The sequence below is a fragment of the Marmota marmota genome, unplaced genomic scaffold (genome assembly GCF_001458135.2).
Source record: "Marmota marmota marmota unplaced genomic scaffold, marMar, whole genome shotgun sequence".
Taxonomy (NCBI): domain Eukaryota; kingdom Metazoa; phylum Chordata; class Mammalia; order Rodentia; family Sciuridae; genus Marmota; species Marmota marmota.
In genome coordinates, this window is record NW_026000222.1 from 10897589 (window position 1) to 10923698 (window position 26110).

Consider the following 26110-nt stretch of genomic DNA (forward strand, 5'->3'; position numbering starts at 1 on the left):
TGCGGGGACTGCGGGGCGTGGGGCGGGAGGGGCCGGCCCGCCCGCAGGAAAGTTCCTGGATCCGGGAAAGTTGCTGGCGGACGGCCCGCTCTCCCTCTGCCGGTGGCTGCCTGCTGTGTGACCTTGGGCCTCTGCGCCCAGCCTCTGAGCCCTTTCCGCGACCGTGAGGAGGGGTCGGAGGTCCCTTGGGGTCGAGAAGTTGCACTTCCAGGAGGGGTGGCGGTTCGTACGTCGGTCTTTTGGTCGCTCGGAGGGTAGGGATTGAGGGCCGGACGAGCAAGTGCGTGGCGTCGTCGGGAGGTCGGCGCGGCGGGAGCTCCAGCCGGGGCCGGTTAATGATTCACCCCAGCCCGCCGGCGCTGGATTCCGGGAACCGGGGCGGTGCGCCGGGGCCTTTATCCGCCGGCTTTGCCAGAAGGTTTGGGGAGCCGGATCTCCAGCGGAGGGAGTCCAGGGCCGCACCTCGGGGATTCATGGCAGGGGCTAGTGCAGGCTGCAAAACGTAGACGTGGGGGCTCTGGGGTCCATGCTGGGGAATCCCTTGGCTCGACAGCCTACAGAGCTAGGGTGTCCCTTTAGCGTATGCAGCCCCAGAATCCCAGCGTCCGCGGGGAGCCCGGGTATGGGCGGGGCTCCCTGCTCCCTGCTGCGTTGAAGGGTCGGGGAAGCCGGGATTTGCTGAGTAGTACACACGGGCAGGGAGCGGGCCGCTTAGGGCTGGGGTGGGGGCGTTTGGGGATTGAGAATTCCAGACTGGGGGCAGCAGCTCTCTTTTCCATCCACAAGGCTCCCATAAAGGTGTTAAGAGCATTTGGTTTCCATTCTCTGCACCTCTGCGGTGGGCACTTCTGGGGGTTTGCTGTGGCTTTGGTCACCTTCACGGAAAGACCATGCATCTTTTCCTTGTGGATTTCAGCCAGTGAGGAGGTTTCCTACAGTCCTGGGCTGGAGGACACACTCTCCTTTCCCCAGGTGGAGAGTTGGCTGTTGGGGGCAGAGAGATGGCAGGACACAAGTGCAGGTGTGAGTGCTTGGAGGATCCGGGCCCAGGCGCAGGTGGAATCTGTAGGGAAGGGAGCCCTTGGGGAGGAGCTGCTGGCACACCCTCCTGGCATTAGCAACCACCTCCCTCTTGCTCTGGGCATAGAAGGAGCCCAGTGGGAGCAGGGTGGAGTCAGGGCAGGGCAGCCCCAGGTTCTGCCAGGAAAAATCACTTTTAGTTAGGGAAAGGAGGACTGGAGCCTCTGGTCATTACTGGTTCTGCTGAGCAGGAGGGTGAGCACTATGGGCTGGTATCATCTTTGTAGGGATAGCCAATAAAATGAAGTAAGGGCAGTGGTACTAGGGCCTCTTGTCTCCCTGGGAAAGGTCCCCAGACAGCTGCTCTCACCTCCCCCTCTGGATGGTGCAGAGGGGGGAGACTGAGGCACAGAGAAAGATATTCAGAACCTAGTTTCCATGTGCTGCACCCTATGTGCCTCTACTCCCTGTACCAGGATGGGGGAAGCTCTAGTCCTTGAGGCAGGTGAAACTGGGGCTGTCAACTTGGTGAGGTCCCTCTGGCTGCAAGTCTATGCCATTGTGGCCCCCTTCTGGTAGCATCCATTGTTTTCTTTTACCCTTGGCCTGGACAGTTCCCTCCCCTGCCCTCCAGGAGGTGTCCTAGAATAGGAGAGGCAGTATCAGAGTCAGACTTGAAGTGTGGGGAGCAGGATTGGGGGATGGGGATTGTTCTCCAGCAAAGACACTTGACAATTCTCTCTTCTTCATGGTCCATAGTGCCCAGATAAGGGTCTGCAGGGTGGTCTCACTCCAAGGGGGTGGAACTCTGCTCTCCATCTGACTCTTTCTGGTCCCTTGAATAGTGGGGAGAGACCCTGGCTCCACCTGTCTTACTGCTTCTATGTGAGGAATGGAGCAAAGGATGGGTTCTGAGGTGGGAGCAGTTCCCAGGCCTAGGCACAGGGCCCCATACCCACATGCATTCCAGAAATCAGGGATTTGGTATGTTTTTTAAGCTGTAGAACCCTACTTTTTTTAAAAAAATATATGTATTTTTTTCATTTTTTAGTTGTGGGTGGGTAATGCCTTTATTTATCTTTATGTGGGGCTGAGGCTTGAACCCAGTGCCTCACACACACTAGGCAAGTGCTCTACCACTGAGCCAGAACCCCAGCCCTAGAACCCTACTTTTTGTGACCTCTTCCTCTGTCCATGTTCAGGCAGATGGTGCTATGTTAGGGACTTCTAAAAGCTGTCATTTAGGCTTGGAGGTGTCCTAGTATAGGACACCTGAGTATCTGTCGCTCCACATCAGAGTGCCTGACGGTGCTGGGACACGACGAGGGCCATAGTGCCCAGATAAAGGTCTGCAGGGTGAGCTCCATGGGGCTTTAGATGTAAAGATGGAGAAACCAAGGTCTTGTACAGAGTAAAGTTCTTGCTGTCCCTTCTACGTATGGCCCCAGACCCCTCCATGATGATAAATCTGGGGTTGAGGATTTACCCCTATTCTGGGCCTAGTGCTGTGCCTGAAGTAAAGGGTCTCATCATAAAAGTGAACTCCAGCCACAATCTCACAAGTCCTTCATCAGGGCCCAGGAAAGGACAGTAGTGGATAGCCCCCACCCTCCAGGATGTGTTAGGGGCTGCAGAAGGGCCCTCTTCTTGCCACCCCTCCTCTGTCAGCTTCCCAAGGACAGTGCCTGTGGCTTCTTGGCAGGAGTTGGGGCAGGGACATGCTTCTCGCCTTGCATACAAAATTTTTCATGGTTGGCGCTTAGCCAAGGCCAGCCTGTGCTTATAAAGGGAAGCCCCTGGCATGCCCACCCCACAAGAACCCTCATCGTTCCCTCTTTCTACAGATCTTTCCTCTGGTTCCTGAGTGTCAGGCACAGGGCCCAGGACCCCCACACTACCTCTTTTGCCTTTAGGCCTCACACACTCTTGAGGCAGGCACAGCTGAAGCCTTGGCTCCTCTTGAAATAGCACCTGAATGTGAGACCTGCACACAAGCCACGGGGTTCTCCACACTCTTGCTCCCTGACAGGCGAGCACCAAGGACTTTAGCCCAGACCCTGGCTAATCAAATTGTCCATGGGAATGTTAGGGGAGGACACTGCTAAGGCTGGCAGGTCCCAGAGTTTCACCCTGCACATCCAGGCAGGGAAAGGAAGAGGCACTCTCCCTAGGAACTGCCTTGGAGCCTGGACAGTGTGAGGTGGGGTGATCAGGACCCAGTCCAGTGGATCTGTGACTGCTTGCCTCCCATTGGATCCCCAGTGCTACTGTCAGTCATCTGTGTGCCTGTCGTACCTGTGTCCATTGGCCACTGGAGGTTCTTTGGGACAAACAAACAGAATATACCAGAAATAAAAATTGTGGCCTTCCGTATTTGCAGTGGTTCTGGGTATGAAGGGAGCCAGTGTTAATTGAGTGCCTTGCTGTATGTGATGCTCTGTGCTTGAGGTGGTGGTGGGGTGAGTAAGTGCATGTGGTGGGGACTAAGCAGGTAAGAAAGGCTTCTAAAATTTCCATTCCTGGATTCCATGAACCTAAGCCCACCCTAGGAATCCCTAGTCATACGACTGACTATACCCAGCAGTGAGGGAGCTCCATTTTATCTCTCAGCCCCAGATCTGCCTCTGCTGCTTCCCGTCTGTGACCCAGGCAATTCAGGTACCTGTTCTGAGCCTCAGTTTCCCCATCCATAAGATAGGGATGATCCTAATGTTTCCTAGGGTCACTTTGAGGGTTAAATGAGACAATCACTGAGAAAGAGAGAACTCCATCTCTGGCCTTGGGTAAATATATCATCTTTTTGTTTCCATCAGGACCCATCAGTTGTGTGGCCCTTTTCTTGTCTGTTCCTTCTGGCTCCCGCCCTGGGCTGGCTTGTGGGTGCTGAGAACATATTTGCTGGTTCAGGTCAGATGTGGAGAGCTGCAGTCCTCTGATGTTGCAGTGTCCTTCACAGGCGGCCTAGGTTGGGCCTGCTGGAGGGCTCCTTGGAGGAGAAACCTTATGTTGTCTTCTCCCTTCAGCACTCCCAGCCTCCAGCTTGCCCCTCCCCGAGAACTGGAGTTTAGAAATACCCACAGCACTTCCAGGGCTCCTCCAAGCAGTTGGCAGAGTCCAGGAGACTGAGTATCTGTCGCTCCACATCAGGCACGGTGCTGGGACATGACGAGGGCCATTCTCAGAGTCAGGCTGGCCTACGGGGCAGCCCTGTCAGCTTCCACATGCAGGATGTTGTTTGGAGTGGGCCCTGCTGAGGAGTGATGGCATTGGGCTGGGGGTTTTCCTTGGCCCCATCCACTCCGCAGGCACTTGGTATGGCACATCCTACGCCAGGCCCTGTGTGTGTGCACCCAAGATTCCACTGAAGAAGTGTCCTTCACAGGTGTACCAGGGTCAGGGTCGTGAGTTGGACAGCGACAACACATGTACTTTGAGGTGAGGGAAAGGGGGTTGGGTGCTCCCCAAGAGTCATGGGAGCCTTCCTGGAGGAGGGTGATGTGTAAGTGTGCCCCGAGGAGTGGTAGGATGCAGAGGGAGGAATGCAATGACCAGAGGTGGGCAAGTCAGGTAGCAGCCTGGCACAGATGGCTGACAGCATCTGCCTGGACTGGCCCTTGTGCTCTGGCTCTGCTCCCTTCCAAGATCCCAGTTGTGCTGCTTGAGAGAGTGGAGTGGAAGCACCTGATTGGCCCAGCATGAGTCATACGACTGACTATACCCAGCAGTGAGGGAGCCTGGGAAAGTGGGCTTGGGAGGCTGACTCCTCTGATTTGGGTCATGACACACATTCCCTGTAATCGTCCACAAATAGGGTCTCAGGAGAGAAAACAGGGAGGTGGGGAGCACATCCAGAGCAGGAATGCAATGGTGGTGTGCACTTTGCCCCATCTAAGCTTACTGGCCATAGCACTGTTTGGATGACATTTATTGCGCCATCCATTCATTATCCCATGGGATCCTGCTATATGATCAGCCCCTGTCTACCTGTCATCCCAGGGCCACAGCATGTCTCCCTCCATCCTCACCCCTGCTTCAGCACCTTGCCTCATGCCTGTCCTCTGCCCCTGTGCTTTTCTGTGGTGAGTCACCAGTAGTATCTCTTCCTCAGGAAGGTCATCTGTGTGTGTGTACTGGGGTGAGAACCTAGGCTTCAAGTGTGCCAGGCAAGTGGTCTACCACTGAGTTACTCCTCTCAGCTATGGCAAATTATTTGATATCTTTCTGTCCCATTATAATGTAAGCCCTGTGCTGATAGAGGCTTGTTGAGTTACACTGTCTCTGGGAGCTTGGGTAAGAGGCGGAGCCAGGTGAATCTTTTGTTAAACAAAAGAATAATCCTGGGGAATAGGGGTGCTCAGTGGTAGAGTGCTTACCTAGCATGTGTGAGGTCCTGGGTTCTATCAACAGCACCGCCAAAAAAGAACAATCCAGTGAAGCCAAGGCTGTCATCTTAGAAGAGGATCTGGTGATCAGGGGCAAGGGACATTCCCAAGGTCACACAACAGTGGGAGGGAGAGATGGGTCCGGTCTGGGTCTGGGGCTTAACTGCTGCTCAGTGATTTGAGAGGAGTGTGGCCTCTAGGAGCAGCGGGGGAGGCAGAAAGGCCAAAAGGGCGGGGGGCTTGGCCAGGTGGAGCAGTTGATAGGTTGAGCATCAGCAGTGCCCATGACCCAGGCAAGACTGGGGAAAAGCTGCATGGGGAGCTCTGGGTTGGAGAATGCCAGCTGACGCAGGCAAAGGAGCTCCCTGTGCCAGGCACCCTGTGCCACATTCCCAGCCTGCGAGGTGCTTCCAAGCCTGGCTCCAGCTGCCCCACACTACACAGCTGTAGTGGACTTGGCCTGCTCAGTGACTCCTGCTGAGAAGGGGTTCTGGCAGCCCTGGGAGGCCAGAGGCATCAGCAGCTCACCTGGGCCAAACCAGTTCTCTCCCCTCCCTTGTCCTCACTGGACTCTGCCCTTGGTACTCCCTGTCTTTGCTCCTTCCCAGCCTGCCTGGTGGGGCCTCTCTGTCAGTCTTCCCTGGACTGCCCTCCTAAGAGGTGAGGGACCTCCAAGGGGCAGTCCCCTCTGTCTGCACCCCCACCCCCAACCCCTGACTTGGCTGGAGGGGAATTTTCCTGTGACTCACCCTGCTGGCACTTCCTGTGGTCACCAGGGCAGGGGCTGGGGGACCTGGCCAGGCGGCTCTATGTTCTGGGGTCACTGGGGGAGGGTGTCCCGCGTGTCCCACCCCCTGACGGGATGTGATTCCTGGAGGCAGGCTGTAGACCATATTTGGCAAATTTGCTTCTTACTGGCAGCCTGGGGATGGGGGCAAGGAGCCCTGGTGGACTGGGGGGCAGGTCTTTCCCCTGCCTGCTCCTCCTGGGGCCTTGGTCTGTTACAGCTGCCTTTGTCTCATCCTGCCTCAGAGCTTAGGAGGTGATCCATTCTTTTCTTTTTCAGGATATGTATATTTTTTCAACCCCAAGTGAAGAACTACTTACTAAATAAAAAATTTAAAAATTCTGCAGAACAATAAGAGAAAGTACTCCCTCATTGTCTGAAACATTACCAGTGGCATTCTGACAGTCTCCCCATTTAAAAATTTTGAAGAATGTTTTATTGAGGCATAATTTATGCTCCAGTGCATTTTCAATTCCCTTGTAATGGTGGCATGGACAGGATTTCCCTAACTTGCGCAGTTCCTGGGCTCTGCCTTTGTAATGCTCACCTTGGAACTGAGGTGAGTGCCCTGGGCTCTATCCTCTCTAGGCTGCCTACTGGGTCTGGCTTCTCCCTTGGGCCTTGCTTCTCTTGCCTCCTAATTCTCTTGACCTTTGGCCCTTTCTTGGGTTGGAGGCCTTTAGCTGCCTTGGAGAAGTGAGTTGAGGCGAGAGAGTGGTGTATCCAGGAAGGCCTGTTGCTGGGGTCTGGAGTATCCACTGCCTGCCAGGGCATCTCCCCAGGTGGTGTTGTCCTCTTCCTTGTGGTGATCCTCTTCCATCTACTCAGTATGGTGGATCAGAAGACCAGGGAACTCAGAGGAGCACTTGCTATCCTCTGTTGATGGTCTGGGGGGAGGAGGGTACCTCCTTTCCCCAGACTTGCTGCTCTGCTGTAGGGGAGGGAGCCCCACTGCCACTTCCTGCTCCCTGGCCCTTCCTGCCACCTAGAATTCCAGCTCATCTTTTATTCCTTGGAGGTAGAGTCTGCAGGTGAATGGGGAAGGACACACAGCAAGTGAATTGCCAGAGCTAGGTCCCATTTCCATGGCAAGTTTAGACCTGGCTGTGCATCTTTAGATCAGAGTGGAGGCCAGGCTGTGGGGACAGCAGCCCAGAGCGAACCATCTGGCCTCCCTCAGTACCCAGCCCTGCCTGGTGGGGTCTCTCTGCCAGCTCTCATGGGGATGACCTCCTAGGGACCTGGATTCCCCTTTTGTGAGCCCTGGGGCCCCTGCTGAGCACACAGTTCTCTGATATCTGAGGAGGCCATAGAAACCCAGCTTCATCTCATCCAGGCACTTCCTGCCCTCTGTGCTGTCTCTGGGTCCAGGCTGAGCCTGCAGCTGGGCTAGGAAGGCAGTGCCAGGAGCATATGAGTGGGCATGGAGGACCACAGAGCCTTCCCACCAGGCTCTTGTGTCCCCAGTGCCTCCCTGCTCCCTGGTTGCCTGCACTGTGGTCCTCCTGCATCTAGCCACATGGCCTGTCCAAGTCCCACACAGGCCACATGGAGCACATGTCCATGTTCCAGGAGGATCTGCCAGATGTAACAGGACCCTGGCAGGTCCCACTTTTGGGGTGGTGGTGAGAATCAACAAGAGCTTCACTACAGGGGGGCGTTGCTGCTCTTCTTTGGCACTCTTGTCCATACAAGGCCCTTTCTTTGTTTTATTTTCACATAACATGTTTGTTCCTCATGCTTTTCTCATTCCCCTCCGTCTCCCAGAAGCACCCACATTAGCTAATGAAATATTCTGGGATCTGTCCCCAGATAATTTGTCTTTGAAATATATAGAATGTTGTTTCATAGATGTTCATAGCATTTATAGGAATGGCTCTGGACCATCAATTTTCTGTTTCTTAAGCCAAGAACAAGATTTAGGTGGCCTTGTGCAGTGATGGGCAAGCACCTGGGGTGCTGGGTGCTTCAGAGGTCAGTGGGGTCAGTGAGCTCCTTTTAGCACCATCCCTGGGGTGCCACTTCTCCAAATAGTAGAACACCAGGTGGACTACACAGTTGGATTTCAGATGGGACCTAATTTGTACCTCTACTTGCTGAAACTCTTAAGCATCCTTCAGTAGGCCTTGGGCATTCAGTTTCCCCTTGGGGAACTCATGATGTTTGTGGCATTTTCTGTGGGTGTTCTTGTCTTTTCTTTGTTGATTATAGGATCTCCTTCAAATTTGTGATTAATCGCTTTTATTCACTATACAGTCAGACCTTTTATACTTGGGTTTTTCCTCTCTCTCACTTTTTTCCCCCCCCCAATACTAAGGATTGAACCCAGAGGCATTTTACCACTGAGCTACATTCCCAATCCTTATTTAGACAGGGTCTCACTAAGTTGCCCATATTCCCATCTTGCTGCGAATATAAGCATGTACCATAACACCCCCTGCAAATATAAACATGTGCCAGAACACTACACTTAGGTGTTTGATTCTTATATATTTAGGTTTTTAATCATCTTTATCTGTAATATGGGGTAATGTCCATGTTGAGCACTCACATAGTGACCGAGTTTCCTGCTGTCACCTGCGATGCCTTTCCCCCATTGCTTTGTGATCCCTGTTCCTACCTCCAGGCCCACTTGGAGTTGGGCATGTTGGAAAGGGGATGCTCCCATACCCTTCATTTTCAAAAGAATTTACCTTATTCATAAACCCCAATTTCCTCCATTTCATTCTAGATTTTTTTCCCTTTTTGGTCAAATTTCTTAAAAACACAAAGTTAGACATGATGGCACATTCCTATAATCCCACCTACTTGGGAGGCTGAAGTGGAAGGATGGCAAGCTAGGGAGACCCTGTCTCAAAATAAAATAAAAAGGCTGGGAATGTAGCTCAGTAGTAGAGCGCTTGCCTAGAATGTGGGAGGCCCTGGGTTCAATACACAGTACCATAACAAACCAATAAGAAAAACCCTGTTGTCATTTTTATCATAATCATAGTAAATTTGCTCTCTTCCCTCCTTATCCTGGGAACATCCCCCAGTGGATACTGGGAACTTCAGGTGGCACTGAACCCTCTATATACTATGTTTTTTCCTATATATACAATACAAAGCTTAACATAAGTTAGGCAAGTAAGACATTAACAATAATAACAACATAGAGCAATTATAAAAATATAATAAAAGTTGCTGGGTACCGTTGTGCATGCCTATATGTAATCCCAATGGCTTGGGAGGCTGAGCCAGGAGGATTGTGAGTTCAAAGCCAGCCTCAGCAAAGTGAGACCCTCAGAGCAACTCAGTAAGACCCTGTCTCTAAATAAAATTCAAAATAGGCCTGGGGATATGGCTCAGTGGTCAAGTACCCCCGAGTTCAATCCCCAGTAACCCCCCACCACCAAAAAAAAAAAAATTATGTGACTGTGGTCTCATTTTCTCTCAAAATATCTTATTGTACTTTCACCTTTTTACTTAAATGAAGCCTCTTTTTTTTTTTTTTTTTTTTTTTTTTTTNCTTATTTCTGAAATTTTCCTGTTTTTGGAACTGTAGTTGTCCAGGATAACTGAAACCACAGAAAGCAAAACCAAGGATAAGGTGGGCCACTGTCCTAAGAAAGCTTGGGCGAGTGAACTTTTTTTTTTTTTTTTAGTTTTCGGTGGACACGACATCTTTATTTTATATTTATGTGGTGCTGAGGATCGAACTCAGCGCCCTGCGCATGCCAGGCCACATCCCCAGCCTGCAAGTGAACTTTTTATTGTTGGTCATTCCTCTGTGAACTTGATAGATTTTTTTTTTCCTTTACTTCAAGTTTTGTATCGAGTGCTTTGACAGAACTTAAACATTTTCTCCTCTGCAGTCTTGTGCAGTGTTGCTTGATTAGTTCCTGAATAACTTCTAGAGTTGGTTGGGTTTTCTTGGTTTTGTTTTTGTTTTTTGGTACCAGCAATTGAACCTAGCAGCATTCTACCATTGAGCCACCTCCCCAGCCCTTTTTTTGTTTGTTTGTTTAGTTGTAATTGGACACAACACCTTTATTTTATTTTATGTGGTGTTTTATTGAACCCAGTGCCTCACACATGCTAGGCGAGCTCTCTACCACTGAGACACAACCCCAGCCCTCCCCAGCCATTTTTTATTTTTTTATTTGAGTCAGGGTCTAAGTTGCTGAGACCTTGCTAATTTGCTGAAGCTGGCCTCAAACTTGAAATCCTTCTGCCTCAGCCTCTCAAGTCACTGGGATTATAGGCATATGCCACCATGCCTCACTGTGTCGGTAGTTCTTATATTGTCTTTGCTATGGCGTTTCTTGGCAGTATCTGTTCTACTTTGTGGGCTTTTTTTTTTTTTTTAAAGTTGTCAACGGACATTTACTAATCTAATCCATGCCTTACACCTGCCAGGCAAGCTCTCTACTACTGGGCCACGACCCCAGCCCCATAGTTTGTGGGCTCTTACATGGGTGATCATGCAGTGTGCAAATGGTGACCATCTCGTCCCTGGGTGATATGTGCATACCTCCCCCCACCCCCTGTCATCTCTTTCCTCCTGGTGAATTGAACTGACCAGGGCAGCAGGACTCTGGGCTCTGGGACTAAAGCATAGAGAGCATCCTATTTTCTTCTCAATCTTAAGGGAAGGTGTTTAAAGTTTCTCCATTAATTACTGGTATTTTGCTAATGGACTTGGGAAGCTTTATTTCATTTCTTCAGTGTTTTTAATCTTTAGAAGCTGTGATTCTTGTGTCTCCTGGGATAATCTTTCTGTCTCATAACCCGGTACCGTGATTATCATCACTGCTGCCCTTCCTGGTGTGGTGAGGCTGGCATGTGGTGGAGGAGTGGTTTTTAGGAACATCTTCAGGGCCATCTCAGGTGTTGATGTTGGTTGCTGTACTTGACCTTGAGGGCCCTCCAGCTCAGTTAAAGACATGTTGGGATCAGGTAAACCTTTTTGTTGGGGGACAGGTGGGGACAATGGGGGTAAAGGTCCCAGAATCTTTTTAGCCCCAATTGTGTTGTTGTTTTACAGAGCTAAAGCCAGGTGCCTCCCGATCCCAGGGGAATGGGAGCTGGAGGAATCCCTGTACCCATCTTTCTACCTTCATGCCCACCTGTGTCTTCTCTCCCCAGAATGTGCTGGCCAAAGCCCTTTATGACAATGTGGCTGAGTCCCCGGATGAGCTCTCCTTCCGCAAGGGTGACATCATGACAGTGCTGGAGCGGGACACACAGGGCCTGGATGGCTGGTGGCTCTGCTCGCTGCATGGGCGTCAGGGCATTGTGCCTGGGAACCGCCTCAAGATCCTGGTGGGCATGTACGACAAGAAGCCAGCAGGGCCTGGCCCTGGCCCACCTGCCACCCCAGCCCAGCCCCAGCCTGGCCTCTCACAGGGCCTCCATGCTACAGCACCCCCAGCTTCCCAGTACACACCAATGCTCCCCGCTGCATACCAGCCCCAGTCTGACAGCGTTTACCTGGTACCCACACCCAGCAAGGCTCAGCAAGGCCTATACCAATCCCCTGGTCCCAGTCCACAGTTCCAGTCACCCCCAGCTAAGCAGGCATCCACATCCTCTAAGCAGACACCTCATCACCCGTTTTCCAGCCCAGCTACAGACCTTTACCAGGTGCCCCCAGGACCTGGAAGTCCTGCCCAAGACATTTACCAGGTGCCACCTTCTGCTGGCATAGGGCATGACATCTACCAGGTCCCACCATCCATGGACACTCGCAGCTGGGATGGGACGAAGCCACCTGCAAAGGTAAGGCCATCCTGGCACAGCTTGCAGCACAGTGAGGTTTTAGTGCACTTTTTAGGCCCTACTTTTGGAGTACAGGAGGGCCCAGCCACCTCTGTTCCTGCACTACAGCATGGCTGTGCATTTGGTCCGAGGTCAAGATGGGAGGTTTTGGGGGGAATGTGTTCATTCATCTGGTGGAAACGGGCCTGAACAGGGAGGAGATAAGCTGGCCTTGGGGATGAGGAGATCCTCAACAGGCTCTCTCAGGTGAGAGGGTGTTAGCCATAGGGTGTTGCCTGTGACAGGCCTGCAGTGGGCAGGTGGGGCTTGGCAGGTGAAGCAAGGGCAGCAGGGACCTCCCCTAGTCCATGTCAGAGCCCAGTGGGCCTGGACCAGGTCAGGGAGTTCAGGAAGAGGGCATGGGGTTTGGGGTGGCACTTGCAGAGGAGAATGGAGGGCATCATGTCTGTTTGGAGAGCGTACCTTGAACAGCAGGAAGTTATTTTCTTCCTCCATAAACCATACCTGGAGGCAAGCAGGCAGGAACTGACGTGGTGCTGCTGAACTCCAGTCCTCACATCCACTTTCTGGCCAGCAGGAAAAGAAGGAAAGGACAAAGGAGGCTGCACCCTCTCTGATGACCCCTCCCAGACATTACTTAGGCGCTTCTGAGTTTGTCGGCCAAAACTTAAACCTGTGCTCCCCTGGTTGCACGGGAGGTGGCCGTGTGCTGCATGTCTCACTGATAGGGGCTCTCCCGAGGAAGAAGGGCTGAGGGCTCCTGGAGGTCCCTCAGCAGTCTCTGGTCTCAGAGGCCTTCTAGACCCTGATGAGGGAGAGGGACACCACTGTGCTCAGGGGCTCCTGTGAGTCTTCAGGATTTGTGTGTCAGCTCCTAAGTGGGGGCTAGGTACATCTGGCTGTCCCTGGCTCCACAGTGGGACAAGACCTGTTGGCTGCTGGCTATGCGCCTAGCACCCTTGTATTTCCCTGACTGCATGCCCCCATGTCCCCCCAAGTCCGTCTACCTGTGGAAGGAGATAGGACTAGAGTGAAGACCAAGACCCCCTGGCTGCCTCTGGCTGAGTCAGGAGCAACTTTTTCTCACCTTCACTGAACCTGTGTCTTCCTATGCCAGAGCCACTTTAAGAGTGAGAGAATAGAGTTTTCTGGGCCCCCAAAATAGAGAAGGTGTCTTCAGGCTTGGAGGGTAGAGTTCCCATGGCCAGCTCTCCTGGTTTCCTCCATGTCCGCCCCTCCATTACATTCAACCAAGAGGACCCCAAGATCCAGACCAGACTAGCCCCATATCATGTACGAATGCACACATGGTCCATACTCCACCCCACAGCAGGCTTCTCTCCTTCCCTCCTTTTTGTAGTAAGACTTGTACTGGTGCAACCAAGGCTGCAACAGGCAGCAGAAGCCCATGCACTAGGAAGCAGCAGCTCTCACACTGCTCAGGGCTTCACCTGGCTAAGCCTTTCTCTGCCGAGACCTGTGTCCCAAGGATACTGACCTGGCTGGTGGCCCAGGAAGGGGAATCCTGTGCCTTGGACCCAGCTGCCCTCTCCAGGAGGCCTCATCACTGCTGGCCTGGGCAGCCTTCATTGCATCTGCTTTTGTTTTATGATCATGAAAGGGATGCTTGTTTACTGTAGGAAATGCATAATTTATGAGAAAGTCTAGAGAGAAAGTTCCCCAATCAAGAGGTAATTACTGGGAAATTTTGGCATATTTTGTCTAGCATATTCTCTATTTGTCTTTCACAGATTTGTACATTTTCTTCTGCATTTTGAAGTTGTAGATCCAACACTAGATATCAAAGGCATTTTATTAGTTTTTAAATTTTTTCTCCCTAAGCCTGATTGGAATGGCTGCTCCCAGTTTTGCTGTGTTGTTGCCTTCCTAGACATCTTGATATGTCCATCCATGCCCACATTTCAAAGTCCTGCCTCCATAAGCCTTATAGCCTCCTCCTTGGATGTCTGGGAAACAGACTCCTAGTTCCAGGGTCATGGTCAGCTAGACTGAAGAGGAAGGGCCCTGGCATCCAGAAAGCCAAGAGGGCAAGCAATAAGGCTGAGGCCAGAAGAGATTAGACCCTGGAGCAATATCCATCTGGTGCGTGGCTGGGAATGGGAGCTCAGGGCCACCCCGGGGCACCAGAAAGCTGAGGGTAGGTGTTCTGCACATGTATGTAAGACCCCAAGGGGAAAGCCACTCTGCAGGTGCTCCTTTGGGCCAGCTGTGCCAGGCATGGGGGCTATTGTACTTACCTGGATTTTGCCCTGCTCACCTAAGAAGCTTGGTTTCCTCCCAGGCATGCTGGGTCCTTGGGCCAGAGGTGCCTAGAGCTGGGGTAGGGAGGGGACTGTATTGCAGTGCTGTAAGACCTGGCCTTCAGGTGTGTCCTGGTCCTCAGGAACAGTAAGTGATCATCTGCCTGACTCTGTGGCACTCCAGTGTTGCTCCATTCCCAGAGAAGCAAATTGAGACTCCTAGACACGAGACAGCACGGATGCATCAGAGAGGGTGCCGGCCCAGGTCCATGGGGCATTGTCCATTTTGTAGAAAGGGTAGACCAGCAGCTGAGTTGCCCAGAGGTGGTCAGTATACAGGACAGAATGCATAATGACGGAAGAGGGAAGGGATTTCTTTGCCCCTGTTCCTGCCACCTGCCACTTGATGTCCTGCCCTGGTTGGTAGAGTTGGGGCTGCTCTGGAAGTTCATTCCCTGACCAGCTGGCCTATTTCTGAGTTTGTTCACTTATCCCCTAGACAGCTGATTATGAGGGAGGGGAAGGTTGGGAGGATAGCAGCCTCCTGCCCTGCTTGCCTTCATATGCATGCGGGTGTCCCGTGCGATATGCTGTTTGCTCCACAGAGTGGGAGGAAGTGTGTGTATGTCAGGGAGTGTGTGGATCTTGAGGTGGTGCCTGTCTCCATCTCCTCCTCCCAGGTACTGGCTGCGTCCCTTGTCCCCAGAGACCTCCACATCTTGCTAATGGGGCCTCAGGTGCAGAGCTGGGTGGCCTGTGATTAGCCAGGACTCAGCAGCTCTCTGGGGATTCCATTTCCCTAACAAGCTTTTCCCTGCTGGCTGCTGGCTTCCTCTATTTTTCTAACAGGAAAACAAAAAAAACAAATTTGGTGGCTTGTATGGCTGCCGCAGTCACTCAACTTGGCAGCAGAACTGGCAGGCTGCCCTTAGCCCTGGGTCGGGGGTCTGGCCGTCAGAGACCTCTGGTCTGTTCTCCCAGCCCTCATCTGCCTAAGGACAGATGGGCACTCATGGGGCCTGCCCGGGTGGGGAGGTGCTCATCCCTCTTCCAGCACCAAGGGCAGGTTCACCTGCAGCCCAGAGGCTTGCTTTTCCCTGGAAGGCTGTGGGGCCTGGAGAATCCTTGCCTCCAGGACTGGCCAACCTGCCACGTCCCTCCAGCCCTGCCTACTCTGCCTGCCCCACTGTTGGCAGGTTCTAGCTACTAAAAATAGCTCTGGAGGAGACTCCAGTCTGGGGCTGGAGGAGAGAGATGAGTCTAGAGAGGCAGCCACAACTCCACCCCCAGACACTGGGACTGGGGGGGGACACCCCATGGTGGACCCAGCAACTGCGCACACCAGCCTTCTCAGCTTTCCTGCCAGACTCAGCCCAGAACCCAGCTGGCTGAGTGTACCCGCCCAGCTCCACTGTGCCGCCCAGGAGGCTCTGCCAGGCCCTGGGCTCTGGTGCTTTGCTTGGTTGGGAGAGGTGGGGTGTGGGGGGGTGCTGGCACATGCCTGCTGGGGGGCCTGGGCAGGGCTCTAGGGGCATTGAGCCTGAGGGGGAGGGCCTGAGTCAACCCTGTCCCAGACATCCCCTTTGATTAGGGAACAAAAGGTCCTTCTGTGGAGAGAGCTAAACAGGGAGCCCCGCGGGGGAGACTGCCTTAGCCTGGCTCGAGAATCATGCAGGGAAGGAGGCTGCCAGGCACACCCCTGCCCCTTCCAGGATGAGTGCTGTTGTGAGGGCAGCATGGCTCTGGACAGTGCTGTGAGTGTTCCAGGTCAGACCCTCAGGCTCCTGCTCACCCACTACCCAGTGCAGGGCTCTGCTGCTGGGGCTGACTGACACAGACCTGGAGTCAGGGCCAGAGACCCTGGGGAAGCAGGATTTGGACTGCTCCCACCAGCAGCTTCTACTGAGGCCTTACCCTTTCATTTCAGGTGGGCAAGCTCTGTCAGTGTGGGGGCAGAGGGTTGGGGTCTTGGTTCTAGTTGTGATCCCCTGCCAAATACCTGACCTCCCAAATCATCCCTGTCCATCTGCCCAAGAACTAGCCCTGAGGTTGCTCTCAGGAGTCTCCCCAAGATGTATAGTGGGGGACAGGGGAAGAGTGCTTGCTGCTCTGCCATGCCTCCAGCTTCTGGGAGACCTAGGCCCTGACTGTTGGGCATCTCCTTCAGGTGACTCCATTAGGCCTAGCCTAGTTTCCTGCACCTGCAGCTGTCTGCTGAGTCAGTGTTGTCAGCCAGTTCCTTTGCTGAGCAGGCTGGGAGCTGTTGAAGGACTCAGAAGGCCTTGCATAAGGTCTCTTGTCCTGCAGGGCTGGGACCCCAATCAAGGGTGGCCCCTTGCCCCACTGGCAATGCACTCTGAAGCTAGGGTCTGAGCCCTTCACCCTGCCTGTGGCTTCCCACCCACCTTACATATACCCTCCTCTGAAACCATGTGGTTGTCCAGCTGCATGACAACTAGACAGGTCTAAACAAAACCTAGGGGCCTAAGTTGTACCCCAAGCTCTGCATTCCACTACAGAAATGTCAGAGGATGAGAACCAGTGCCTCTAAACCTGCCTCACGGGTCTTCCCGAGGACCTGTGGGTGGACTGTAGAAGCTGGCTTCGAGGGCCGTAGTGAAGTCAGCTCTTTGTCCTTAGGTGGTGGTGCCCACCCGAGTGGGGCAGGGCTACGTATATGAGGCCTCCCAGCTGGAGCAGGATGAGTATGACATCCCACGCCACCTGCTGGCCCCAGGACCCCAGGACATCTACGATGTACCCCCTGTTCGGGGGATACTTCCCAGCCAGTATGGCCAAGAGGTAGGTGTTGGGGATCGAGGGGTGGGAGAGGTCAGAGATGGCAAGCCTATGCCTCTGCTTGGCACCTCCCTTGGGGAACTGGATTTTCTTAGCCCTAGCTAGGCATCCACAGTCTGTCCTGGGGTGGGTGCCACAGGGTTCCAATCTTCCCATTAAACCCAGGTGACCCTGACACTTGTATTACTGTACCTTTTTTCCTGCCAACAGGTATATGACACACCCCCCATGGCTGTCAAGGGTCCTAATGGCCGAGACCCATTGCTGGATGTATATGATGTGCCCCCCAGTGTGGAGAAGGGCCTGCCACCATCTAATCACCACACGGTGAGCACTCTGTGAATGCTAGGACCTCAGAGGTGTCGAGGGGGCTGTGCGGGTGTGGTTGAGCCTATGCACTACCTGGGTGGGGACTATGTCTGCAGACCACAGTTTAGCCCCTCACTTGATCTGGAACAGATGTGGGCTTTCTTATGAGCTTCAGCTTTGTCATCCAGAAGATGGCCCATTGTTGGACCTTCTCGAAAGGTTCTTGAGAGAATATCAGCAAGATGACCACTGAATTTGTCATCTGAACTGGGACAGGTATGGGGAAGGGGAGATACTGGTGATTTGAACTCAGGGGCACTTGATCACTGACCCACAAACCCTGCCCTATTTTGCATTTTATTTAGAGACTGGGTCTCACTGAGTTGCTCAGCACCTTACTAGCTTTGAACTTGCCATCTGGATGAGTATGACATCCAGTTACAGGCATGTGCTACCATGCTTGGCTGAACCAGGACATTTTTTTTTTTTTAGATGTTGATGGGCCTTTATTTTATTCATTTTTTTTTTTTTAATATGCAGTGCTGAGAATCAAACCCAGTGCCTCACACATGCTAGTCAAGTTCTCTACCACTGAGCTACAACCCCATCCATGAACCAGGACACTTTGAGAGCAAAAATGGGACTGATAATTATATAGGACTGTCTTGGGCCAACCCCAAGTACAACCCATACAAAGCTCAGCCAAGTACCTGCCACAGAGTAGAAAGTTCCCAGGTGGAGGTGATGGTAATGGAGGTAGCAGTGCTGATGGTGGCAGTGGTAGTGTTGGTGATGGTGGAAGAGGTGGTGGCGGTGGCGGAGGTGATGGTGTGATGGCAGTGGGGGTGGCAGTATGATACTAACCTCTGAGTGTTCACAGGGGCAGGGTTACATAAACTAGTAAACATATCCTCACAGCAAACCCAAGAGGGGCTTCTCTCATGGGTGAGCAGATGGGCACAGAGAAGCGGAGTCATCTGACTTCAGAGTGGTTGACTCCTCAGCCATGGCCCTTAGGGCTGACATGTGTGAACCTAGGCTGGGCCTGTGTGTGGCTGGTTCCAGCCCTGGTTCTTGGGACAGGAAGATGGAAAGACAGCCTCGACCATCTCTTGGTCCCCCAGGTGTATGATGTTCCTCCATCGGTGAGCAAGGATGTGCCCGATGGCCCACTGATGCGCGAGGAGACCTACGATGTACCCCCTGCCTTTGCCAAGGCCAAGCCCTTTGACCCAGCTCGCCACCCGTTAATCCTTGCTGCACCTCCCCCGGACTCCCCGCCAGCTGAGGATGTGTATGACGTACCACCCCCTGCACCTGACCTCTACGACGTGCCCCCTGGCCTGAGGAGGCCTGGTGCCGGCACCCTGTATGATGTGCCTCGTGAACGGGTGCTTCCTCCTGAGGCAGTTGATGGTGCTGTGGTTGATGATGGTGTGTATTCTGTGCCCCCACCAGCTGAGCGAGAGGCTCCTGCCGAGGGCAAGCGCCTGTCGGCCTCCAGCACAGGCAGCACGCGCAGCAGCCAGTCGGCATCCTCCTTGGAGGTGGCAGTGCCAGGCCGGGAGCCCCTGGAGCTAGAGGTTGCTGTGGAGTCCTTGGCACGGCTGCAGCAGGGTGTTAGTGCCACTGTGTCCCACCTTCTGGACCTGGTGGGCAGTGCTGGTGGGGCTGGAGGCTGGCGTAGCACCCCTGAGCCTCAGGAGCCACCAGTGCAGGACCTATGGGCTGCAGTGGCTGCTGTCCAAGCGGCTGTCCATGAGTTACTGGAGTTTGCCCGCAGCGCCGTGAGCAATGCTGCCCACACTTCTGATCGCACCTTACATGCCAAGCTTAGTCGGCAGCTACAGAAGATGGAGGATGTGTACCAGGCATTGGTGGCACATGGTCCAGTCCTTGACAGTGGCCGGGGAGGTCCAGCATTTACCCTTGAAGATATGGACCGTCTGGTGGCCTGCTCCCGGGCTGTACCTGAGGATGCCAAGCAGCTGGCCTCCTTCTTGCATGGCAATGCCTCACTGCTCTTCAGACGGACCAAGGCCACTGCCCCAGGGCCTGAGGGGGGCGGAACCCTGCATCCCAATCCCACTGACAAGGCCAGCAGCATCCAGTCACGGCCCCTGCCCTCACCCCCAAAGTTTACCTCCCAGGACTCTCCAGATGGGCAGTACGAGAACAGCGAGGGGGGCTGGATGGAGGATTATGACTACGTCCACTTGCAGGTGGGTGTTCTCCCTACCCAGGTTCCTGGGCTTTAGCTCTGCCACCTTTTTTGCCCCCAACACACACAGGGTTCTTGTGGTCAGTCTTTTTTGGGGGAGGGGGGTACCAGGGATGGAACCCAAGGGCACTTGACAACTGAGCCACATCCCCAGCCCTATTTGTGTGTGTTTTTTTTTGTTTTGTTTTGTTTTGTTTTTTAAGAGACGGTCTCACTGAGTTTCTTAGGGCCTTGCTTAGAGCTGGCTTTGAACTCGCAATCCTCCTCTCTCAGCCTCCCGAGCCCTGGGATTACAGGCATGTGCCATCGCACCCAGCTTTTGGTCAGATTTTGACTTCAGGCTTGGTCACTGATGAGTGCCAGTATCTAGTGTGGTTGTTCTTGGGTCCTGTAGCACTAGGGCTACAGGACTGAATCTCAAACAATTTGGAGCTGGACTTTTGGTGATCCCAGCCGAGGTGGCTGCAAACATGGAGGTTTGGGGAAATAGGAAGGATAGGAAGGTCGGGTAGGGCCAGGTCTCTGAGGTTGGGTCCCCAAGCATGTACCTTTGCGCCAGCTGAGAAGTCCTGGTGAGGAGCATTCCAGACTGAAGGCCTGTAGTGCCAAGGCCCACAGTGGCACCAGTGGGTGGGGACCAGATGGCCAGGCTTTGTAGATCAGGGGAGAGGATGGAGTTGATTGCTGCTGTGGGAACCAGATCAGGGAGGCTGGCCATAGCCACATTGGTGAGTCACATGGGAGTGCAGGGGCTTCACCTGTGCCCAGCCCCTTCCTGCAAGGAATTCCTGCATGGGCTGCCTTCCTAGCCTGCGTGCACATGCAGTGCCACCTAGTGTTGCCTGGGCCCTCACTGTGCCCCTGGTGGCTGCTGGCTGCTGGTGACACTCCTCAGCCCAGGCTTGTCTCCCCCTCCAGGGGAAGGAAGAGTTTGAGAAGACGCAGAAGGAGCTGCTGGAAAAGGGCAACATCATGCGGCAGGGGAAGGGCCAGCTGGAGCTGCAGCAGGTGAGCCCTGTCCAGCCAGGGAGATCCCAGACCCCCTGCTTGGCCTGGTGCAGCCCTGACACATTTAGTCTCCAGCTTCTCCCAGCAAGGTCATTTCCTCTCCAGACCCACCTGCTACCACTACCCCCCCCCCAACAGCAAGTAACTGTCCGGTCTCATGACCATCTGTGTCTAAATTTTGACTTGGTTTGTTAATATTCAGTTCTGTCCTATCTTATCCAAGGTGGGGTCCCACTGTGTTACCCATGAACTCCTGGGCTCAGCCTCCTGATTAACTGGGACTTCAGGTGCACATCTGGCCTAAACCAATCGATTCATCCATCTGTCTATCTATTTATTTTTGTGGTGGCAGTACCAGGGATTGAACTTGGGGGCACTCGAACACTGAGCCACATCCCCATCTCTATTTTGTATTTTATTTAGAGACAGGGTCTCAATAAGTTGCTTAGCACCTCATTTTTGTTGAGATTGGCTTTGAATTCCTGATCCTTCTGCCTCAGACTCCCTAGCTGCTGGGATTACAGGTGTGTCCCACCTCATCCCGTGATTAATCTGATTTATTTTAAAGTGATTATTCTAGAGCTGAGGGTATAGCCTTGTCATGGAGAGTCTTGTTACCATGCCAAAGGCCTTGGGTTCCACCCTGGTACCAGTCAATCAATGAAGTTAAGTTATTGTTAATGGTCAGAGACACTGTAGGGAGCCCAGAACTGTGTGATAGAGCAGAACACAAACCCTGGTAGGGAGAGGTGGTTATGGGAGTTGGGTCCAGCTGGTTTCTGTCCCAGGTCCTTCCTGTACCTGCTACAGAGGAGACTTTGTGAGCAGTTAAACTCTGGGCCTCTCAGCAACCCACTTCCCCACCACAATAAAGACACTCTTCATAAATTCTTTTTGAAGGCCCTATGACATCTATTGTTAGCTTTTTTTTTTATTTTTAAAATATTTTTTTAGTTGTAGATGAACACAATATCTTTGTTTTATTTTATTTATTTATTTTTATGTGGTGCTGGGGATTGAACCCAGTACCTCACGCATGTGAGGCAAGTGCCCTATCGCTGAGCCACAACCCTAGCCTTTTTACATTGTACCAAAACGTCCTTATTTAAATAACACTGCTTCATTTATCTGCAGAGTTTTCTTCATAGTTTCAGTCATCTCCTAGGTTAGGAAAGAGGTGACTTAAAAATGCTAAGGGGGGCTGGAGTTGTGGCTCAGTGGTAGAGCACTTGCCTTGCAAATGTGAGGCACTGGGTTCAATCCTAGCACCACATAAAAGCAAATAAAGGCATCGAGTCCATAGTCCATATACAACTAAAAAAAAAAAAAATGCTAAGAGGATTTATTTCCAACTGTGAAGATAATTAAAAGAGTTAAAATATAGAATGGCACAAAATAAAGACAATGACATTACCCATCAAGGTACGGAGCCAGGCAGAGGAGAGAGCCTGTGCCACCCTAAGCCCTGGCCACATGGCTTCCACACTGTCAACTGGGGCATGTGGAATGTGAAATGATTGAGGAGTGCCTGGCACGAAGAAGATACTTAGGAAGAGGAGCATTAATAATTGAAACCAAATATAGATATCCATATTTGAGAAAATCATATATCTGTGACATTTTTAAATATTTTATGAATATTTTTTTTAATGTGCTGAGGATCAAACCCAGTGCCTCACACGTGCCAGGCAAGTGCTCACCACTGAGCTACACACCAGTCCCTGGAATCTACATTGTTTTAAGAAATAGTCACCTACTTTATCCTCCTTCTGTACTCTTGCATCATGGGATCCCCCCACCAGTACTGGGAATTGAAACTAAGGGTGCTTTTCTACTAGTCACATCTCCAGCCCGTGTTCAAAATTGTGTTTTGAGGGGGCTGGGGTTATGGCTCAGTGGTAGAGTGCTTGCCTAGCGTGTTCTGAGGTCCTTGGTTCAATCCTCAGCACCACATAAAAGTAGATAAATAAAATAAAGGTATTGTGTCCAATTATAACTAAAAAATAAAATTTAACAAAAAATTGTGTTTTGAGGCAGGGTCTGAGTGGCCAAGGCTATCCTCCAACCTGCTGCCTCAGCTTCTCGTGTGACTGGAGTAGCAGACGAGCGCCCCCGCTCCTGCCTCCAGCATGTTCTGTTCTAATCCTGTTCCTGGATACTTTGGTTGTCCCTAGTTTTAGTTTTGTGAACAGTGGTGCACATGTCTATCTGAGAGCCTCACCTTTGTCCTGCTCCCCCACCTCCCCAGCTGAAGCAGTTTGAGCGCCTGGAGCAGGAGGTATCACGCCCCATAGACCATGACCTGGCCAACTGGACGCCGGCCCAGCCCTTGGCACCAGGGCGCACAGGTGGCCTAGGGCCCTCAGACCGGCAGCTGCTGCTCTTCTACCTCGAGCAGTGTGAAGCCAACCTGACCACGCTGACCGACGCAGTGGAAGCCTTTTTCACCGCTGTGGCCACCAACCAGCCGCCCAAGATCTTCGTGGCGCATAGCAAGTTTGTCATCCTCAGCGCCCACAAGCTAGTGTTTATTGGGGACACGCTGTCACGGCAGGCCAAGGCAGCTGACGTACGCAGCCAGGTTACCCACTATAGCAACCTGCTGTGCGATCTTCTGCGTGGTATTGTGGCCACCACCAAGGCTGCTGCCCTACAGTACCCATCACCCTCTGCTGCCCAGGACATGGTGGACAGGGTCAAGGAGCTGGGCCACAGTACCCAACAGTTCCGCCGGGTCTTAGGCCAGCTGGCCACTGCCTGAGAGCAGATGACAAGGGTGTGGAGGCAGGGGAGGCGGCAGCAATGGCCCAAGCTACCCCAGGCAGCCATCCTGAGAGTGGATGCCCCACAGGCTTGGAGACAGGGAACCCCAGCTTTGCCTCAGGCCCAGTGCCCTCTACTGTCCAGGGATTTGTACATATTTATGACAGGGCAGGATGGTGGGATGGCACCTCAGAGGAGCCAGGGCCAAGGAGCCAGCTGGTGCTGTCCCTGAGACAGCTATAGGACCAGGAGGGTGGCCACAGAGGGCCAGGGTGGAGGCCCATATGTTCCAGTCCCCCGGGCTTCCAGTGGCCCTTGGCCTAACCCTGTCCCCGAGACGGGTAAGTGCAGCAGTGGCGTATTCCTTCTCTGTGGGAGAAAACCTGAAAGAACTATTTTTCATTATTGATTTTCCAATCATTTGACTAATAGTCTACATTTAATAAAATTTTGAAAATGAAAAGCAGCTGCCTAAGGAGTGTGAGGGTAGAGCCAGGGCTGGTGGCCCAGAGGCGGATGGGCCCTGAGTCCTCAGATGCTGCGGAGTGTGAATGGCAGATTTAAGGGGGAGTGATGTAAGAGAAGAGGACTGGGTGGCCTCTCAGGAGGGTGAAGGAAAAGTGGGTTCCCTTAGAAGAAAACCAGGGCCCTCACAAGTAGGGCCGGCCTGGACCAGGGAGATGAAGCCTCAGGTACTGGACGGGATGGGGAGAGGGCTGGGCACAGCCTGCCACTGGATTCAGGGCCTGAGGCCCAGAAGTCTCAGTGTGAGCACAGCCCATCAAGGCGGCAGCTGTGTGGTCCCCTGGCATATGGTGGAGGCCATTCCAGAGAGTGCGTGTCCACACACCAGCAGCCAGCCCCTGCTGCCAGAAAGCAGCTCCAGGAAGAGGATAAGCCCTGCTGGGTCCCATGGAGCAAGGACACTGCTGGAGGACATTGGTTGTGCACACCAAGAAATTGATTTTCACAGAATTTATCTAAAACTTCTTTTGCGGGGAGGGGGAGAGTGGTTACCCGGGATTGAACTCGGGGGCACTTGACCACTGAGCCATATCCCCAGTCCTACTTTGTATTTTATTTAGAGACAGGGTCCCACTGAGTTGCTTAGCACCTCACTTTTGCTAAGGCTGGCTTTGAACTCGAAATCCTCCTGCCTCAACCTCCTGAGCTGCTGGGATTACAGGCATGCGCCACAGTGCCCAGCCAAAACTGTGTTCTTATAGGGAAACTCATTTCAGTTTGTGGGATTCCCAAAGTGTACTATGTGAATCAAACGTGAACTGGTTCTCCAAGTTGGGAGGGTAGAGGCCCAGAGCAGGCCCTTGCCCTCCCCAGGCTTCCACCAGCACCTGTGGCCCGTGGGGGTTCAAGGGTGTGCCAGGTACTCCTGCTGTTGCCCCCAGCTCTGGCCATTCTGCATAAGAATTTGGCTCTGTCTGTACAGAAGTGGGTAAGGCCGGGTGATCTGCCAACCTCCTTGGTTCTTGGCTCCACAGGGAGACCACCTACACCCAGCAACCCCTGGCAAATTAGGTGGGGGCAACAAAGGTGCAGGCAGCTGTTCCTGGTAGGGTTTGAGGGAGAGCGGATTATGCATGTTGGGGTAGGAGGAGGCTTGGCTACCTTCCAGAACCTCTCAGAACCAAGGCATGATCTCAGTGACACAGGCACGTGCAGTTGCCCCAGGACACAGTGTCCACCAAGGTCTAGGCTCCCTGCTTCTAGCAGACCAGAGGGCACCCAGAGTCACTCTAGAAGAGACAGGACCTGTCTCCAAGCCTGATGGGGGTGCCTGGCCCACTGGAATCCGGGGAGCAGGCAGGGAAACGACTTTTGTGGGCACAGTGATCATGACCAAACTGCGCACATCTGGACTGGTGGCAGTCCAGCTGGCTCCTCCAGCTCACAGAGCCCAAGTAGTGACTGGATTCCTGTGGGCAGCACAGCACCAGGCCTGGCCAGGGGACCCTCCTTGGGCATCTTTTAGCATTAGTCTGGCCTTCTGGTGAGCACTGGGGAAGGTGAGGGTAAGCAGAGAAGGGCAGAGGGGAGTGGGCAGCTCAGGCCTCTGGGGAGAGAGGAGAGCTGTGGCCCTCCTGGCCTGACCAGGTCTGGGCTCTGTCAGCGAGTGAACAGCACCAAGTGGCCCCAGCACAGATCATCACATCAGTGATCTTGCTGCCCCAGGACTTTTACATTTGGCAGTGGCCACAAGGGGCAGAGCCACCTGCTATAGCTTGTTGGGGGTCTTTGGCTGCAGAGAGAGGAGGCAACAGACAGGGCCCCTTGACCCACCCAGGCCTCATGGAGGGGCATCCAGGAAGTGCCCTGAACCTTAATAAAATCAGCTGTGGGCACAGCACCTGTCAAATCCCACCCCAGGCAGAGCTTCAACAGAGTGCAGACCAGCCATGCCCTGCCCACCTCTGGGCACCTCAGCCCTTAAGCTGCTGTGGACAGGCAGTGTGAGGGCCCCTTCTTTCTTCCCATGGAAGAGTTGGTCTTTCTCTGATGAAGACATCGGGACCAGGTAGCACCTCCCTCTTCCCCTTCCTGGCTGATTCTGTCAATGATAGGCGAGAACCCTGGGCCCAGCAGGGTTGGGCTTGGGCCTGGAAGGCAGAACCAGGTGTTCTAGAGGAAGAAAATCAGGCCATGGACTGTAGGAAGGACTGGTGAGGAAGGTGAGCCAGGGCCACCCTCCCGGAGTACTGGACCAGAACTGTCCATTGGACTCCCAGTCATGATGCAGGGGAACCGTACTCTCCCTGCCTGGCCCTGAAGAGCCTCACAGGCC

The 26110-nt window shown here is 53.2% G+C and overlaps 1 protein-coding gene across 13 annotated transcripts in view; it reads left to right on the forward strand.

The window, feature by feature from the left end:
* Bcar1 (BCAR1 scaffold protein, Cas family member) overlaps nucleotides 1-23773 on the forward strand; it is a 38359-nt gene extending 14586 nt beyond the window's left edge. For 9 of the 13 annotated variants that reach the window (XM_048792563.1, XM_048792561.1, XM_048792562.1 and 6 more), the window contains 6 exons: nucleotides 11317-11949; nucleotides 16851-17012; nucleotides 17220-17336; nucleotides 18443-19540; nucleotides 20458-20547; nucleotides 22796-23773. In XM_048792563.1, the coding sequence (XP_048648520.1) occupies nucleotides 11317-11949; nucleotides 16851-17012; nucleotides 17220-17336; nucleotides 18443-19540; nucleotides 20458-20547; nucleotides 22796-23308 (2613 nt within the window). In that variant the 3' untranslated portion in view covers nucleotides 23309-23773. Of the gene's footprint in view, nucleotides 1-198; nucleotides 223-10561; nucleotides 11128-11316; nucleotides 11950-16850; nucleotides 17013-17219; nucleotides 17337-18442; nucleotides 19541-20457; nucleotides 20548-22795 lie in introns of those variants that run through there. The other 4 variants (XM_048792565.1, XM_048792569.1, XM_015496060.2 and 1 more) reach the window with 4 other exon arrangements.
* Nucleotides 23774-26110: the final 2337 nt, after the last annotated feature.